We start from the raw sequence: 18,099 nt of genomic DNA on the forward strand, positions 1-18,099 counted from the left end.
GACGGGAGAGCAAGCGGCAGCTGGAGGCTGGCGACGCAGGTGACAGCCCGGGCACCGAGGGGACGGGACGTGGGACCTGCCCCCGAGGAGGGGGTGCGGCCCTGGGAGGGAGCGCGGCTGACATTTGGCGCTGGGACCCCGGGGGTTGCTGCCCAGAGCCCCGTCGGGAGCTGGGGAAAGGCCACGGCGCTCCCGGTGCGCCCCGGTGAGCCGGGGCCCGAGCCAGGACATTGTCCCCGCCCGTGCCCACGCAGGCTCCTGGAGCGACTGGATCCCGCCCGCTGCCGGTCCCGCCGCCGCAGCCGCCGCACGGGTAGGACATGGCCGGTCCCGGGGTGCTGGGGACACCCCAACAAGCTGGGGCACGCTCTGGAGCCCGCGCTGCCGCGGGGAGCCGTGTCTGCGGCGTGCCGGCCCCCTGCCCGTCCCCTCGGGGTGACCCAGTCCCGGCGCAGCCCAGGGACACGGCGCTCTCTGGTCCGCAGCAGCCCCTCCCGGACTCCCCCGCGGGCTCGGCGCAGCCCCTCCACGGCCTCGCCGCCCACCCGCGCCCCCCGGCCCCGCTGCACCTCTGCGCCTCCGGGCCCTGCGCCTGGGACGACGCTTGCTACGGTACGAGCGGCCGGCCTCGGCCACGGGCAGCGCGGGAGCTTCGGGGGCTGGGGGTTCCCTGGGTGTCCCCTCCCAGGGCGATGCCTGAGCCCCGTGTCCATCCCGCAGGTCTGCCTCCCGGCGGGACCCCCGCCCCAGCGCCTTGGCAGCCCCTGGAGAGCTCCCCCTTCGCCCTGCTGCCCCCCGGGCTCACCCCGCTGCCAGCCTGGGGCCTGGAGCCCCTCTGAGCCCCCGGTGCCACCGACCCGCACCCGCCCCCCCGAGCCCCCACCCGCCCCCACGGCCCGCGGTGTCCCGGCCCTGAGGGGCCCTGGCAGGATGGGGGCTCCGACACCCCCGAGGCGGGAGCTGAGGACATCCTTGCAGGGCGGGCTTCGGTGGCAGCCGGGCCAGCATGGCCGGGCCAGCCCGCGGCAGGTCCCCAGACCACCTCCAGACACTGGTGGGTCGCGGAATCCAGCATCCCTGTCCCGTTCCGGGAGGGTCACCACGCTCCAGCACCTTCCCCAGGGCCAGCACAGCTCTGTGGAGCCGCGATCCCGCTGGAGCAGAGGGAATGTCCCGGCTCCAGGGATCCCAGCGGGGACTGAGGGCACAGCGGGGATGGCACCGGGGGTCCCGGCACCTCAGAGGCAGGAGCTGGTGACAGAGGGACAGCCCTGGGTGGCCGCAGCAGCTCGGGGCGGCACCTCCCGCAGCTCCGCGTCCCCCGGGGCTCCGGGCCCTGCCGTTCCCGGCCCGCTCCGTTATTAAAGCGCTTTTCCCGCTCCGCCCGGCTCCTCCGCGTCTCCTCCGCAGCGGGCCAGCCCCGCTCGTTCTCCCGCCCGGCCCCGGCCCCTCCCGCCCTGCCCGGCGGCGGAATGCGCAGAGACCGCGGTGCTGGGGAGCACGAACAGCGTTATTTCAACAGCGAACGGGACCGCGGCACGGGGGGCGGCAGGGGAGGGGCGGCGGCACCGAGCGGCCCCGGGGCTGCGGCCGGCCCGGGCCCCGCGGCGGCACCGGGCCGGAACGGAGCGGGCCGGGGCCGCGTTCTGCAGCCAGAACCGCGTCCGGCCCGGCGCCGTCAGCCCAGCTGCTGCTTCAGGAACTGCAGGAAGTTCCTGAGCAGGCTGCAGAACTGCACCAGGCTCTGGTACGGCACCGAGATCAGCAGAAGCCTGTCCGGTGCCGGTGCCGGTTGCGGTGCCGGTTGCGGTGTTGGTTGCGTTGCCGGTTGCGGTGCCGGTTGCGGAGTAGGTTGTGGTGTCGGTTGCGTTGCCGGTTGCGGTGCCGGTGTTGTCACCGGCTCCTTGGGCACTGGGGGGATGGATGGCTTGGGTGCTGGCTCTGGCACCAGCTCTGGCTCCGGCTCTGGCACCAGCTCTGGCTCCGGCTCTGGCACCAGCTCTGGCTCCGGTTCGGGCACCAACTCTGGCTCCTGCTCTGGCTTTGGCATCAGCTTTGGCAGTGGTGTTGGCGCTGGCATTGGCACTGGCGTTGGCTCTGGCATCGGCACTGGCATTGGCTTTGGCACTGGCGTTGGCTCTGGAATCGGCACTGGCATTGGCTCTGTCGTCGGCTCTGGCGTCGGTTCTGTCGTCGGCTCTGGCGTTGGCTCTGTCGTCGGCTCTGGCGTTGGCTCTGGCGTTGGCTCTGTTGTTGGCTCTGGCACTGGCTCTGGCGTTGGCTCTGTTGTCGGCTCTGGCACTGGCAGTGGTGTCGGGTCTGGCACCAGCTCTGGCTCTGGGGTTGGCTGTGGCTCTGTCGTCGGCTCTGGTGTCGGCTCTGTTACCGGCTCTGGCGTCGGCTCTGGAGTCGGCTCCGGCTCTGGCACCAGCTCTGGTGTTGGCTCTGGCACTGGTGTTGGCTTTGTTTCTGCCTCTTGTTCTGGCCTTGGCATCGGGGTCTCCGCAGAGGTCGTGGTGACCTCTGGCTTAGGAGTCGGGGCGCAGTTCAGCTCCGGTGCTGGACCGCTTACGTCTGCTGGGCTCAGGCCCGTCTGGATCAGGATCCAGTTGTAGAAGTGCTGGGTGGAGGTGTAGATCCCGGGGTGCCTGGCTCTGTCACAGCCTCTTCCCCAGCTGTTCAATCCCACCAGCCAGTAGTAGTCAGCATCATTGTCCTTGCAGACGAGGGGACCCCCGCTGTCCCCCTGTGCCAGGAGAGATGGCTCAGGGACTGTGGGGGCTGCTGCCAGCCCCGGGGCTGGCTGCTCTGTCCCGGCCCTGGGTCTGGCTGCTCTCCCCCAGTCCCGGGGCTGGCTCCTCTCTCCCAATCCCTGCCAGGTCCACATTCCCGGCACATTCCCAGCACAGGTCTGGCACCAGCTCTGGCTCCGGCTCTGGCACCAGCTCTGGCTCCGGTTCGGGCACCAACTCTGGCTCCTGCTCTGGCTTTGGCATCAGCTTTGGCAGTGGTGTTGGCGCTGGCATTGGCACTGGCGTTGGCTCTGGCATCGGCACTGGCATTGGCTTTGGCACTGGCGTTGGCTCTGGAATCGGCACTGGCATTGGCTCTGTCGTCGGCTCTGGCGTCGGTTCTGTCGTCGGCTCTGGCGTTGGCTCTGGCGTTGGCTCTGTTGTTGGCTCTGGCACTGGCTCTGGCGTTGGCTCTGTTGTCGGCTCTGGCACTGGCAGTGGTGTCGGGTCTGGCACCAGCTCTGGCTCTGGGGTTGGCTGTGGCTCTGTCGTCGGCTCTGGTGTCGGCTCTGTTACCGGCTCTGGCGTCGGCTCTGGAGTCGGCTCCGGCTCTGGCACCAGCTCTGGTGTTGGCTCTGGCACTGGTGTTGGCTTTGTTTCTGCCTCTTGTTCTGGCCTTGGCATCGGGGTCTCCGCAGAGGTCGTGGTGACCTCTGGCTTAGGAGTCGGGGCGCAGTTCAGCTCCGGTGCTGGACCGCTTACGTCTGCTGGGCTCAGGCCCGTCTGGATCAGGATCCAGTTGTAGAAGTGCTGGGTGGAGGTGTAGATCCCGGGGTGCCTGGCTCTGTCACAGCCTCTTCCCCAGCTGTTCAATCCCACCAGCCAAAAGTAGTCCACTCTGTTGTCCTTGCAGACGAGGGGATTCCCGCTGTCCCCCTGTGCCAGGAGAGATGGCTCAGGGACTGTGGGGGCTGCTGCCAGCCCCGGGGCTGGCTGCTCTGTCCCGGCCCTGGGTCTGGCTGCTCTCCCCCAGTCCCGGGGCTGGCTCCTCTCTCCCAATCCCTGCCAGGTCCACATTCCCGGCACATTCCCAGCACAGGTGGGGGGCTCTCCCATCTCTGCACACTGGGTCCCAGATGTGCAGAGGACAGATGTTCCAGGGTCACATCCACACTTTGGGTCTGCTGGGGCCGCTGGATGGGCTTTGTGGGCAGGAACAGGCCTTGGGGACAAGGGGACATCGGACAGGGACCCGCAGGTGAGGGGTGGACACGGGGCAGGCTGGGCTGTCCTACCTGGCAGGTGTCGATGCCGCCGTGCGGGTACCCAGCACACAGGTTGTCAGCATGAACAGCCCCTGCGTACCACCGGCTGCTGTTGCAGAGCTCCGTGTCCATGAGGTGGACCTTGGACTCCCGCAGAACCATGCCTGATCCCAGAACCATAGGAATGAGCCCCAGCAGCTCGGTACCCATCCCTTCCCCTGCCTGGGGTGAACCCCCTTCCCGGGCCTGGCTCTGGGGGACACGGGGCACTCCAGGGGACACTCGGAGGGACAGGGGACTGCCCGGCTGTCACCGCCGTGCGGTGCCGGGCCGAAGGCCACGCCCCAGCCACAGACCACGCCTACATCCGTGACCACGCCCCATTGGGACACCGCTGTCTCTCGCGGGCAGGCCACGCCCCCAAGCCATCAAACCACGCCCTCATCGACACGGGCCACGCCCACGCCGCGCTCCGCGTGGCGCGCGGAGACCACGCCCCTTGTGGCAGAAGCCACGCCCACGTCCCCGAGCAGCACGATCACACGGCCCCGCCCGGCATCGTAGCCACGCCCACACAGCGCCTTATTTGGGGTGGCACCGCCTCGCCCGTAACGTGTCCCTTTGCCCCGCCCCTCCGGCAGCTTCCGGCGGAAGTGGCGGCGCAGCGGAACCGGCCGGAGCTGAGGGGGCCCGGGCGGTCCGGGGGCGGTGAGGATGGCGGGGCCGGGGATGGCGGGGCCCGGGGCGGCCGGAGGGATCGGGGTGGCAGTGGGGATGGTCCCGAGGGGGTGACGGTGAGGGACCCGGGTGGTGTCCGGGGGGTCACGGTGGCCCTGAGGGTCGGGATGGAGTCTGGGGGTCCTGAGGGCTCAGGGTGGGGGTCAGGGTGGGCCTGAGGAGGTGAGAATGGAGGGTCCGGGGGGTCAGCATGGGGGTCCCGAGGGGGTCAGCATGGGGGTCCTGGAGGGGAGTTCGGGGTCCTGTCCTGGCGGGGTCGGCGTGGGGGTCCCGAGGGGGTCAGGGTGTGGGTCGGGGGGGTTCAGGATGGCGGTCCCGGGCAGGGCACGGCCAGGGTGGTGTTTGTGCCGTTCGCTGCCCGTTTGGTGTCCCGCTGGGCGCAGGGCGATGCTCCTGGCCATGCCAAAGGTGCCCTTTGTCCTTGCCCTGCTTCCCCCCAGAGCCATGGAGAAGTTCGGGATGAGCTTCGGGGGCGGCCCCAGCAGGAAGGAGCTGCTGGAGACCATCGAGACGCAGAAGCAGCAGCTGCTGCGCTTCCAGGCGCGCCTCAAGGACGTGGTCCGCGCCTACAAGAGCCTGCTGAAGGAGAAGGAGGCGCTGGAGGCCAGCCTGAAGGTGCTCTCCGTGTCCCACCACGGGGACCTGGCGCCGCCCCCGCCCGCAGCCGGCGACTCCCCGGACGAGCGGAGCTCGGAGCACAGCGAGGACAGCGCGGGGACGGCCGCCAGCGCGGACACCGCGGCCGGCGTCAGCGGCGCCAGGGGGGACGAGGAGGACAGACCCGCGGCTGGGGGGCATCCCCAGAGGGCCGAGGAGCCGAGCGGCCCCGAGGGCGGGGAGCTGAGCGCCGGCGGCGAGCCCGAGCGGCGGCTGCAGCAGCTGAAGGCGCAGCTGGGCACGCTGACGGGCGCGCTGGCCACGGTGACGCAGGAGAAGTCGCGCATGGAGGCCTCGTACCAGGCGGAGCGGCGGCAGATGAAGCAGGAGCTGGAGGAGGCGGCGGCGCGGGCGCGGGCCGAGGCGGGGCGGCTGCAGGAGCAGCTGGCCCAGACCCGCGGCCGCCTGGCCGCGCAGCAGCGCGAGCGGGAGCGCGAGCAGGGCGACCACGGGCTGATGCTGCGCGAGCTGCAGGAGCTGCTGCGCGCCGAGCGCGACGCCCGGCACGCGGCCGAGCGGGAGCTGCACGAGTGCCGCGAGGCGCTGGCCGGCGGCGCCGCAGAGCGGGCCCAGGGCCACGAGCAGCACGCGAGGCAGCTCAGCCTGGAGCTGGAGGAGCTGCGCAGGGAGCTGCAGGGCGTGCGGGAGGAGAGCGGCAAGGCGGACCCGCGCGTCCAGGAGCTGCAGGAGGAGATGGCCGGCCTCAAGAACCATTTCCAGCTGCAGCTGGTGCAGGAGATGAAGAAGGTGAGTGCTGGGAGTGAGGGTGGTGTCCAGGGACTGGGGCTAGAGGAGCCAAATTCCCTCTCCTGGTCTGTGAGTCCAAAGCATCCTGGCTTGGATTGATGGGATGACAAACTGGGGAAAAGCTCTGTGCAATATATCCAGGGAGTGGGGCTGGGGTAGGACAAACTCCCCTTCCCAGTCCCTCAGATTCCAGGAGGTTCAAAATAAATGGCACAGGGTGCCCAGGGCATCTGTGGCTGCCCCTGCATCCCTGGCAGTGCCCAAGGCCAGGCTGGACACTGGGGCTGGAGCAGCCTGGCACAGTGGGAGTGTCCCTGCCATGGCAGGGTGGCACTGCAGGGGCTCTGAGGTTCTTTCTCCCCAACCATTTCAGGATTCCAAACACACAAATCCCCTAAAAGCCAGGACAGGGGGGTATCTCAGGCAGGATTCCCAGGGTGGGGAGGGCCCCTTTTTGGTTTGGAGCAGAACAGGGTCCCCGTGTGACCCCAGGTGTGTCCCCGTGCTGCCCTAACCCCGCCGTGTCCCTGCACAGACAGCCCAGGCCGAGGAGCAGCTGCGGCAGCGCTCGCAGCGGGAGGAGCAGCGCGTGGCCGAGCTGGAGGCCCAGGTGTCCCAGGTGTCCGAGCTGCTGGGCACCTACGAGAAGGCCAAGCAGAGGGACCAGGGCACCATCCAGAGGCTCAAGGACCGCATCGTGCAGCTGGACCTGGAGAACAAGACCTTGGCCATCGCCGCCTCCAGCCGCTCCCTGGGCGAGGTGGCCGTGGAGGAGGCCACCCTGGACGTGAGCGCGCTCAAGGAGAAGATGGAGAAGCTGCGGAAGCTCCTGCAGGCGGCGGCCGGGAAGGGCCCGGCGGGGCCGGAGGCGGAGGAGCCGCGGGAGCCGGAGCGGGAGCCGGAGCCGTCCCCGGGCGGCGGGGACGGGAACGGGGACAAGGCCCCGGGGGGGCACTGCCAGCAGGAGCTGAGGCAGCTCAAGGAGGAGTTCGAGCGCTACAAGGTGAGGGCGCAGCAGGTGCTCAAGAGCAAGGCCACCAAGGACGTGGGCCTGGCCAAGGAGCTGGAGGAGGCGCGGGAGCAGCTGGCGGAGCTCCAGGACAAGCACGTGCTGCTGCAGCTGGCCACGGACGACATGGAGAAGCAGCACCGGCGGGAGCTGGAGGCCGGGAAGCAGGAGCTGTTCCAGCTGCAGCAGCTGCACCGGCAGGAGCTGGAGCGGTGCCAGCTGGAGTTCCGGGAGCGGGCGCTGCGGCTGGAGGAGGAGATGCACAAGCAGCGGGACCGCGCGCTGGCCGTGCTGGCCGAGAAGGACCGGGAGCTGGAGCAGCTCCGCGCCCTCACGCTGCCCCACGGCCCCCAGAGCTGCCGGGACGGCGGCCCCGGGGACGCTCCCGGCCAGGACTCCTCGGAGATCCTGCCGCAGGCGCTGCAGCTGAGCTCCGGCTCCGAGCCCACCTTCTTCCTGTACGCGGAGCAGCTGGCGCGCAAGGAGGTGGAGATCGCGGCGCTGCGCAAGCACAAGCACCAGCTGGAGGTGCAGCTGCACCAGCTCCAGGGCAGGGCCCTGGCCGAGGAGGACAAGCACCGGGAGGAGGTGGCGGCGCTGCGGGGCGAGATCCAGAAGAGCTGCCGGGACAAGAGCAGGGAGGGAGCCAACCTGGAGTACCTGAAGAACGTGGTGTACCGGTTCCTGACGCTGCCGGACGCGCGGGGCCGGCAGCAGACGCTCACGGCCATCCTGGCCATCCTGCACTTCAGCCCCGAGGAGAAGCTGAGCATCGCCAAGAGCTCGGCCCACGGCTCCTGGTGGCTCCACGGGAAGAGATGAGGGGTGGATTTTATTCCCTTTTCCGTAAGAGCTCCTTCCCGAGGACTGACCAAAACCTCATCCCAGCCACGCCCGCATCTCTGCAGGGCTTGGGCTCCAGTTGGCGTTTTTAGCACTGATTTGCAGTGAGGTTGTGCCAACTTTTCCAGCCCCAAAGCCTCCGTGGTGGGAATTTGCTTCGAGTTGAGACTTGATTTGAAAACCATGGAATGGAAGATGCTGAGGTTTTTTAAAGGTGATTTAAAAGCAATCCCTACCTGTCAGACGTGGCATCGAGTGGAATTCACTTGGATCTTCAAGCTCCAGCCAGGCTGGTGACTCAGGAGATGAAAGGGAAGGTGGGAAGCACTTTAGGTGGAGCTAAAACAGCACCAGGCCACGGAAAGCTCAGGAAGATGGGGCTCAGTGCAGGAAATCTTGGGCATTTCCCCCTAAGGCTCTTTTCCAGAGCCTAATTTAACCAGTGGATGCAGCTCCAGGCTCATCCAGGAGCTCAGGCTCTCCTTCTTTCCCAGGGATCCTCTCTGGGCTATCAGGGATTCTAGGAAGGAGAAAGGATCTCCCTGTGGATGATTCCCATCCTGAGGGTGTTGTTTTCCTGCCCCACCTTTGGAATTAAATCCTGGCTGCTAAAGCTAGGCCCAGAGACAGGGATAGGTCTGGATTAACATCCCCAGGGGTTCTGGAGCCCAGTCAGGAGCAGGTTTGGGAGCAGCTCCTGGTGCTGCACTGCCCAGAGAGCCTTGGGAAGGATCAGCCACTCCTGGCACTGCCAGGGACGAGGACAGGGACATGGAACTTCCCTCCTGTCCTCCTGTCCTGGTCCTGCCAGCAGCCAAACTCCCTGGATTCCACTCTGGCCAGTGCAGTCCTTGCTGCCAATTTCTCCTCAAAAAAATCCTCAGGGAAAACGTGCCCCGGGCAGAGCCTGTCCCTGCTGGGAGGGGGCCACAGCTGGGGGATGTTCCCTCCATCCAGGGATGTTCCCACTGGGAACAGCAGGATCCAGGTGCTGCCCTGATGGGAGAGTTTGTCCCAGGAATGTTTGAAACGCTCCTTAAGGATGAAAGTGCTGGCTCAGCCAGGGGAGAGCCCAGTCCCTGCTCCCAGTTTGGAAGTGTTGAATCAAGGGGTGCCTCTGGAATGGCAGGGATGGCTCCAACTCTTTCCCTGGAGCCATTCCCACAACTCCAGAGGGAGGTGGAGCCTCCTCCTCCTGTGGCTTCGCTGCTCAGGCTGAGGGGATGGATCCCTGTTCTCCCTCTGCTCCTGCAGAATGGAGTGACCTGGAATGGACCCCGGGGGTGGTGGGGACCCAGCTGGGCAGAGGAATGGGGTGGGACCCAGCTGGGAGCACAGCCTGGAGCAGGGAATCGGTGTGGGATCCAGCTGGGAGAGCAGGGAATCGGTGAGGGATCCAGCTGGGAGAGCAGGGAATTGGTGAGGGATCCAGCTGGGAGAGCAGGGAATTGGTGAGGGATCCAGCTGGGAGAGCAGGGAATCAGTGAGGGATCCAGCTGGGAGAGCAGGGAATCAGTGAGGGATCCAGCTGGGAGAGCAGGGACAAGGTGGGATCCAGCTGGGAGAGCAGGGAATCAGTGTGGGATCCAGCTGGGAGGACCCAGATCCATCCCGGTGCCCTCTGTCTGTCCCTGGCAGAGGAAGATGAGGGAGCATCTGCAGGAGTGCCCAGCTCCGTGTCACTGTCACCCTCCTGCAGCTCCCTGTGCCATTCCTTCCTGTCCCCTCCAACCCTTCTCCCTCCTGTTCCCTCCTTCCCTCAGACCCTCCCCCACATTCCTCCCTCCCTCTTCCCTCTCTCCCTTCAGCCAATATCCCTGAAATAAAGGTAAAATTCCTGTTTGAGGGGATTCTGGTGGCTCCTGGGGGTGGGATGGGCATTGCTTGGGGATTTTTGCTGGCTATTGGAACATCCTTGGGTTTAAAATGATCACAAAATTGTTAAATCCCGTGATTTCCAGAGGTTCCTGGGAGTGTGAGAATGGGAATGGTTCATTCCTGCAGCTGAGGGGATGCAGAGGAGTCTGGCACTGAGAATCCTGAGATGGTTGGCTCCGGGGTCTCCTCTGGGCTCTCTCCGGCAGCACAAGGAGCTCCCGGCTGCTCTCCCGGCGCTGTTCCCTCATTCCCGGTGTGCCCGGGGGCATCCGAGCGCTCATTTGGGCTCTCCCGTGCCTGGGGCTGATCCCTCGCCGCTCCGGGGGCTGGCACGGCGCCGCTGCTGCTCTGGGAAGGTTCCTCCGGCCGGGCAGGTTCCTCCGGCTGCGCCGCGGCCGTGTCCCACAGCTGGGCGTGGGGCGAGCCCGGGCAGCAGCGGGAGCCGCTTCCATTCCATTCCGTTCCGTTCCATCCATCCCGGGCTGCGGCCGGGAAGGCTCCGGGCTCCGGCCATGGCCAAAGCGCAGGAGCAGCCCCCGGCTCTCTCGGATGTCCAGGTAAAGGCGTGCGGGGCGCTCCGGAGGGCCGGGAGAGGCTCACTGAGCGCTGCGTTCCCACTCCAACAAACCCTGCCGAGGAGCTCCCCCCGCGCGGGATCTGGGCCGGAGCTTCGGCCACCAGCGAGGGAGGGTGGCAGCCGGGCAGGGCTATCCCCGGGGCCGGAGCGGCTCTTCCCTGGCTCCTGCCCCGCTCTTCCCGGCGGACTCCCGGGCCCGGCTCCGGCGGCCGCTCCGGTTCCTCGGCGGCCGCTCCCGAGGCGCCGTCGGGAGCCGCTCCCAGCGCGGCCACGGGCGGGACGCGGCTTCTCGGCGCTCCCCAGCCCCGGGTGAGGGAAACCTGGGAGGAGATCCCAGCGGGAAAACTCGGGAGGAAGAAGCAGGGAAACCCCGCCACGTGCAGCCACCGCCGAGGGGCGGCTGAGGAGCCGGCGCTGCCCCTCCATTGCCCCCGAAACGCCTTTGCTGCGGTTCCTGGGCACGGCTTCGGCCAGGAATGGCCGAGGGACAGAGTCCGGCCGTGCCCAGGGTCTCACATCCCCCTCCCCGTGGGGGCTCGGGGTGGCCCCGCTCCCTCCGTGCCTCCCGCAGGTCCTGGTGCTGACGGGTGTCACCCTCCCGGCCGCGCTGCTCAGGTGGGTCCTGTCCCTGTCCCCCGCCCTGGGCTGGCACCTGGGGGTGGCAGCGGCTCTGCCGGGACATTCATCACCCGCCCCGTCCCCTGCAGCCTCCTGGGCAGCGGATCCGTCCTCGCTGTCACCTCCTGGCAGGGGCGCTGCTGCCACATCCAGGTGAGTGCCACCAGCTTGTGGCAGTGTCACTGCTGCCACATCCCGGTGAGTGCCACCGGCTCCCAGGGACACAGGGCTGGGTCTGGCCCCAGCTAAGCCCGAGCCAGAGCCGGCCACCACAGGGTTTAAAGCCCCGGGCGGGGGGCAGGAGGTGCAGGATGCCCAACACCCGGCACTCGCCCCGGCCCCCGGGAGCTGCCGGGCCCAGCCTGGGAAGGGCCGCGGGAGCTCTCGGGGGCTGCTGCCAGCAGAGCTAACGCGGTGCCCTGTCCCCAGCTGCGCCCCCTGTTCCTCCTGGCCCTGGCAGATTTCCTGGGTGCCACCGCGCTGCTGGGCACGGGAACCATCCCGCTGCTGCCGGCCCCGCTCTCCGCGCCCGCCTACGCCGCCTGTCCCTACGGGCGGATGCTGACCACGGTAAGGGGACTCTGCTGGGGACAGCTGGGCCCTGTCTGCGGCTGGAGAGTCCTGGGGACACTGACCTGGGGTCCCCTCCTCGGGGTGGGCACCGGGACAGGTCTGCCGGGGGCCGGGCTGTGGAGCACGAGGAGGGAACGGGCAGGGGCAATGGGGGTGCCGGGGGCAAAGGGAAGGTGGAAGGTGCCCTGGCGGCGCTGGACCCATCAGGATCCCCGGTCCCTTTTCCTCTCCTCTCCCTCTGTCTCCCAGACCTCCTACGCCGTCTCCTTCCTCATGGTCGTTGTTTACGCGTACGAGTCGCACCGCACCGTCCTCGGGGGGCGAGCCCGGCCCCCGGCAGCGCTGCAGGTCCGTGCCTCGCCCGGGCACAGCCGGGAACCGCCCTGGCCGCGCACGGCGCTCTCAGGACAAGGGAGCAGCGCGGCGGTCCGGGGCAGCCCCTTTGCCGGGAATTCGGGGTCTCCCCGGTCGTGGCGGAGCGGTGGGGACCCTCGGCTGCGGCCGCCCCCCCAGCCCCGGCTCACGGCGGTTCTCCCGCAGGAGCGGAGCCGCTGCCTGGAGAGCGCCTGGCAGGGAATTCCCTACGTGCTGGCCTGGTAGGTGCCCAACCGAGGGCTGACCCGGGGCTCTCACGGCGCTCCCGTCCCTTCCCTGGCCCGGCCCGGGGCTCTCACGGCGCTCCCGTCCTTCCCTTCCCGGCCCGGGGCTCTCACCGCTCTCCCGTCCCTTCCCTGGCCCGGCCCGGGGCTCTCACGGCGCTCCCGTCCTTTCCCGGCCCGGCCCGGGGCTCTCACGGCGCTCCCGTCCTTTCCCGGCCCGGCCCGGGGCTCTCACGGCGCTCCCGTCCCTTCCCCAGGCTGCTGCCGGCGCTGACGCTCCTGGCTCAGCTGCTCGCCCGCGGCTCCTCCGCCGCCGACATCGCGCCCGTGGTGCCCTGGGCCGGCTCCAACGACACCTTCAGCCTTTACTGCTCCAGGTACGGCCCCCGCGCCCCCGCCCTGCCCGGGGCAGCGCTGCAGCCCCCGCGACGCCGGGGGAGCTTCGGGACCTGCAGCACCGCTCTGTCCCTGCAGCTGCCTCCTCCTGATCCACCCGAACCGGGACATGTGCTCCCAGGTGGGCGCTGCCCCTCCCTCGCTGCCCCCCACCCTCCTGCGGGGCCGGGGGGCTCCGGGGCCGCGGGGGTCGCTGGCCCGGCCCCGCTCATTCCCCGTTGCCTCCCAGTCCGGCGGGGACAAGAACGCGGGGCTGGAGGAGAAAATCGTCTTGCTGCTGTACCTGCTGCTGGTGCTCGGCTGCTGCTCGGTGAGGTCCCGGCTCTGGGGGAGGAACGGGGGGTCCCCAGCGCCCCGCTGACCCCCGCACGCCCCCAGCTCCTGTACCGGCGGGTGCGGCTCCGCTGCCGGGGGAACGCGGCGCTGCCGCTGCTGAGCCCGGCCAGGGACGGCGGCTTCGGGGGCAGGAGCGGCCGCAGCGTCAGCAAAGCCTCGCTCTACTTCCAGCTGGTTTTCCTGCTCTGCTGGACGCCAGGCAAGGCTGGGGGGGGGGGGGGGCCCCACCCCCCGGGCGAGCCTTGCAGGCTCACAGTGGCAGTGTCCCACCAAGGAATGTCCTTCTGTGTCCCACCCACAGCCTTCCTCCTCACCATCCTCTCCTTCACCAGCATCAGCCCTGCCTCGCTCTTTGTCCTCTACGTGTCCACAGTGAGTAAAGCCCCTTTTCCAGGGCTCGCAGGCTGGACGTTTGTCCCCATCCCACGTGGGAGCTGTGACAGCCCTTGGGGACACCCCGGGCAGGGTGAGGACACGGGCCCGGGCCCAGCGTGGCTCTTCCCACTGGATTTTGGGTTGGGAATTCACAGCTTGGCTCTTCCCGCGGGCTGGATGTGCTTGAATTGGCCACACCAAGAGGAAAGTCCCCCCGTGTCCTGTGCCACCCTGCCTGGGCTGTGCCTGCAGGGACCGGGAGCCCTGACCCTCTGTCCCTGTGTCCCCCAGGCCCTGAGCGTGTCCCTGCAGGGCTTCCTGCACAGTCTGGTCTACGGCTGGATGAGGGAGAACTTCCGACGGGAGGTGCTGGCCCGGAGCCTCTCCTTGCAGAGCCCCGGGGGGCTCAAGGCTTTCTACGACGATTCCCTGGGGGCTGCTCCCTGAGCTCCACCTCATCCCATTCCCTGGGGGCTGCTCCCACCTCATCCCATTCCCTGGGGGTTGTCCCCACCTCATCCCATTCCCTGGGGGCTGTTCCCACCTCATCCCATTCCCTGGGGGCTGCTCCCTGAGCTCCACCTCATCCCATTCCCTGGGGGCTGCTCCCTGAGCTCCACCTCATCCCATTCCCTGGGGGCTGCTCCCTGAGCTCCACCTCATCCCATTCCCTGGGGGCTGTTCCCACCTCATCCCATTCCCTGGGGGCTGTTCCCACCTCATCCCATTCCCTGGGGGCTGTCCCCACCTCATCCCATTCCCTGGGAGCTGCTCCCACCTCATCCCATTCCCTGGGGGCTGCTCCCTGAGCTCCGCTCCCTCCGTGCCTCCCGCAGGTCCTGGTGCTGACGGGTGTCACCCTCCCGGCCGCGCTGCTCAGGTGGGTCCTGTCCCTGTCCCCCGCCCTGGGCTGGCACCTGGGGGTGGCAGCGGCTCTGCCGGGACATTCATCACCCGCCCCGTCCCCTGCAGCCTCCTGGGCAGCGGATCCGTCCTCGCTGTCACCTCCTGGCAGGGGCGCTGCTGCCACATCCAGGTGAGTGCCACCAGCTTGTGGCAGTGTCACTGCTGCCACATCCCGGTGAGTGCCACCGGCTCCCAGGGACACAGGGCTGGGTCTGGCCCCAGCTAAGCCCGAGCCAGAGCCGGCCACCACCGGGTTTAAAGCCCCGGGCGGGGGGCAGGAGGTGCAGGATGCCCAACACCCGGCACTCGCCCCGGCCCCCGGGAGCTGCCGGGCCCAGCCTGGGAAGGGCCGCGGGAGCTCTCGGGGGCTGCTGCCAGCAGAGCTAACGCGGTGCCCTGTCCCCAGCTGCGCCCCCTGTTCCTCCTGGCCCTGGCAGATTTCCTGGGTGCCACCGCGCTGCTGGGCACGGGAACCATCCCGCTGCTGCCGGCCCCGCTCTCCGCGCCCGCCTACGCCGCCTGTCCCTACGGGCGGATGCTGACCACGGTAAGGGGACTCTGCTGGCGACAGCTGGGCCCTGTCTGCGGCTGGAGAGTCCTGGGGACACTGACCTGGGGTCCCCTCCTCGGGGTGGGCACCGGGACAGGTCTGCCGGGGGCCGGGCTGTGGAGCACGAGGAGGGAACGGGCAGGGGCAATGGGGGTGCCGGGGGCAAAGGGAAGGTGGAAGGTGCCCTGGCGGCGCTGGACCCATCAGGATCCCCGGTCCCTTTTCCTCTCCTCTCCCTCTGTCTCCCAGACCTCCTACGCCGTCTCCTTCCTCATGGTCGTTGTTTACGCGTACGAGTCGCACCGCACCGTCCTCGGGGGGCGAGCCCGGCCCCCGGCAGCGCTGCAGGTCCGTGCCTCGCCCGGGCACAGCCGGGAACCGCCCTGGCCGCGCACGGCGCTCTCAGGACAAGGGAGCAGCGCGGCGGTCCGGGGCAGCCCCTTTGCCGGGAATTCGGGGTCTCCCCGGTCGTGGCGGAGCGGTGGGGACCCTCGGCTGCGGCCGCCCCCCCAGCCCCGGCTCACGGCGGTTCTCCCGCAGGAGCGGAGCCGCTGCCTGGAGAGCGCCTGGCAGGGAATTCCCTACGTGCTGGCCTGGTAGGTGCCCAACCGAGGGCTGACCCGGGGCTCTCACGGCGCTCCCGTCCTTTCCCGGCCCGGCCCGGGGCTCTCACGGCGCTCCCGTCCCTTCCCCGGCCCGGGGCTCTCACGGCGCTCCCGTCCTTCCCTTCCCGGCCCGGGGCTCTCACCGCTCTCCCGTCCCTTCCCTGGCCCGGCCCGGGGCTCTCACGGCGCTCCCGTCCTTCCCTTCCCGGCCCGGGGCTCTCACCGCTCTCCCGTCCCTTCCCTGGCCCGGCCCGGGGCTCTCACGGCGCTCCCGTCCTTTCCCGGCCCGGCCCGGGGCTCTCACGGCGCTCCCGTCCTTTCCCGGCCCGGCCCGGGGCTCTCACGGCGCTCCCGTCCTTTCCCGGCCCGGCCCGGGGCTCTCACGGCGCTCCCGTCCCTTCCCCAGGCTGCTGCCGGCGCTGACGCTCCTGGCTCAGCTGCTCGCCCGCGGCTCCTCCGCCGCCGACATCGCGCCCGTGGTGCCCTGGGCCGGCTCCAACGACACCTTCAGCCTTTACTGCTCCAGGTACGGCCCCCGCGCCCCCGCCCTGCCCGGGGCAGCGCTGCAGCCCCCGCGACGCCGGGGGAGCTTCGGGACCTGCAGCACCGCTCTGTCCCTGCAGCTGCCTCCTCCTGATCCACCCGAACCGGGACATGTGCTCCCAGGTGGGCGCTGCCCCTCCCTCGCTGCCCCCCACCCTCCTGCGGGGCCGGGGGGCTCCGGGGCCGCGGGGGTCGCTGGCCCGGCCCCGCTCATTCCCCGTTGCCTCCCAGTCCGGCGGGGGCAAGAACGCGGGGCTGGAGGAGAAAATCGTCTTGCTGCTGTACCTGCTGCTGGTGCTCGGCTGCTGCTCGGTGAGGTCCCGGCTCTGGGGGAGGAACGGGGGGTCCCCAGCGCCCCGCTGACCCCCGCACGCCCCCAGCTCCTGTACCGGGGTGGTTTTTCCCCCCTGCGGGGCGCCCGGGAAGGGGGGGGGGGGGGGGGTGTCCCAGCATCCCGAGCCTTGCAGGCTCACAGTGGCAGTGTCCCACCAAGGAATGTCCTTCTGTGTCCCACCCACAGCCTTCCTCCTCACCATCCTCTCCTTCACCAGCATCAGCCCTGCCTCGCTCTTTGTCCTCTACGTGTCCACAGTGAGTAAAGCCCCTTTTCCAGGGCTCGCAGGCTGGACGTTTGTCCCCATCCCACGTGGGAGCTGTGACAGCCCTTGGGGACACCCCGGGCAGGGTGAGGACACGGGCCCGGGCCCAGCGTGGCTCTTCCCACCGGATTTTGGGTTGGGAATTCACAGCTTGGCTCTTCCCGCGGGCTGGATGTGCTTGAATTGGCCACACCAAGAGGAAAGTCCCCCCGTGTCCTGTGCCACCCTGCCTGGGCTGTGCCTGCAGGGACCGGGAGCCCTGACCCTCTGTCCCTGTGTCCCCCAGGCCCTGAGCGTGTCCCTGCAGGGCTTCCTGCACAGTCTGGTCTACGGCTGGATGAGGGAGAACTTCCGACGGGAGGTGCTGGCCCGGAGCCTCTCCTTGCAGAGCCCCGGGGGGCTCAAGGCTTTCTACGACGATTCCCTGGGGGCTGCTCCCTGAGCTCCACCTCATCCCATTCCCTGGGGGCTGTTCCCTGAGCCCCCACCTCATCCCATTCCCTGGGGGCTGCTCCCTGAGCTCCACCTCATCCCGGGGCTGCTCCCACCTCATCCCATTCCCTGGGGGCTGCTCCCACCTCATCCCATTCCCTGGGGGCTGCTCCCACCTCATCCCGTTCCCTGGGGGCTGCTCCTTGAGCCCCCACGTCATCCCGTTCCCTGGGGGCTGCCCAAAGCCCCGGCGGGATTTGCACATTCCCAGCAGCTCAGGGAACCCTGGAATGGCTGGGGGGGAAGGGACCTCAGAGCCCTCGAGTGCCACCCTGCCCTGGCAGGGACACTCCCACGGCTCCCGGCAGGAGCGGTTTGGGGAGGGCACAGGTGGGGCTGGGCAGGTCCCACAGCACTGAAGGCACTGCAGCCCCTCCCTGCTGGAGACCCCCAACTTCCACAGCTCCACAGGAATGGAATGCAGAATCCTGGAAGCACTGAGGCTGGGGTGGCACTGGAGGGGCTTTGAGGTCCCTTCCCACCCAAACCATTCCAGGACTCTGGGACATTGGGGTTGCAGGAGATGGGGTCTGGCCTCCTTGGGAGGAATGCAAAGCTTAGAATCCATCCCTGAGGGAGAATTCCTGAAGGAGGAAGTTCAGGCTGTTGAGGAACAGCTACTAGAGATGGTGGGGTCCCCATCCCTGGAGGGATTTCAAAGCCCTGTGGCACCTGGGGACAGGGTCAGTGGTGGCCTTGGCAGTGCTGGGAACAGTTGGACTCGATGGGCTCCAAGGTTTTTCCAACCCAAATGCCTCTGTGATTCTGTGCCTTGGGAAGGGCAGAGGGACACACAGCCCCCACAGGTGCTGTGAGCCCTCTGGAAAACCAGGATGGCCACGAGTGACCAAGAGCAGGGACAACCCTTCCCAACCCAATAAACCTCCCCAGCCTCCAAACCAGGACCCAGTTTGGCTCCAGCTTTTTTTTTTTTAAACTAAGATTTCCTACTTTACAGGAGGGTCTGGGGCCTGCACGGACACAGCTGGGATATGTCAGGATTTACACCACCCCAAAGGATATTGCTCAGAACTCCTTACTCCAGCAGGGCCAGGGGCACA

At 68.6% G+C, this 18,099-nt stretch overlaps 1 protein-coding gene across 3 annotated transcripts; it reads left to right on the forward strand.

The window, feature by feature from the left end:
- Positions 1–4,671: 4,671 nt before the first annotated feature.
- GCC1 (GRIP and coiled-coil domain containing 1) lies at positions 4,672–9,400 on the forward strand. 3 transcript variants are annotated; one of them, XM_041470282.1, is made up of 3 exons: positions 4,672–4,705; positions 5,176–6,139; positions 6,675–9,400. In XM_041470282.1, the coding sequence occupies exons 2-3, from the start codon at positions 5,180–5,182 to the stop codon at positions 7,968–7,970; spliced, it is 2,256 nt and encodes a 751-aa protein (XP_041326216.1). In that variant the 5' UTR covers positions 4,672–4,705; positions 5,176–5,179; the 3' UTR covers positions 7,971–9,400. The 3 variants fall into 3 exon arrangements, with proteins under 3 accessions (XP_041326216.1, XP_041326217.1, XP_041326219.1); XM_041470283.1 differs by lacking the exon at positions 4,672–4,705 and adding an exon at positions 4,738–4,791; XM_041470285.1 differs by lacking the exon at positions 4,672–4,705 and having other exon boundaries at positions 5,017–6,139.
- Positions 9,401–18,099: the final 8,699 nt, after the last annotated feature.

This window comes from Pyrgilauda ruficollis, unplaced genomic scaffold (genome assembly GCF_017590135.1).
Source record: "Pyrgilauda ruficollis isolate IOZ18807 unplaced genomic scaffold, ASM1759013v1 scaffold243, whole genome shotgun sequence".
Taxonomy (NCBI): Eukaryota; Metazoa; Chordata; class Aves; order Passeriformes; family Passeridae; genus Pyrgilauda; species Pyrgilauda ruficollis.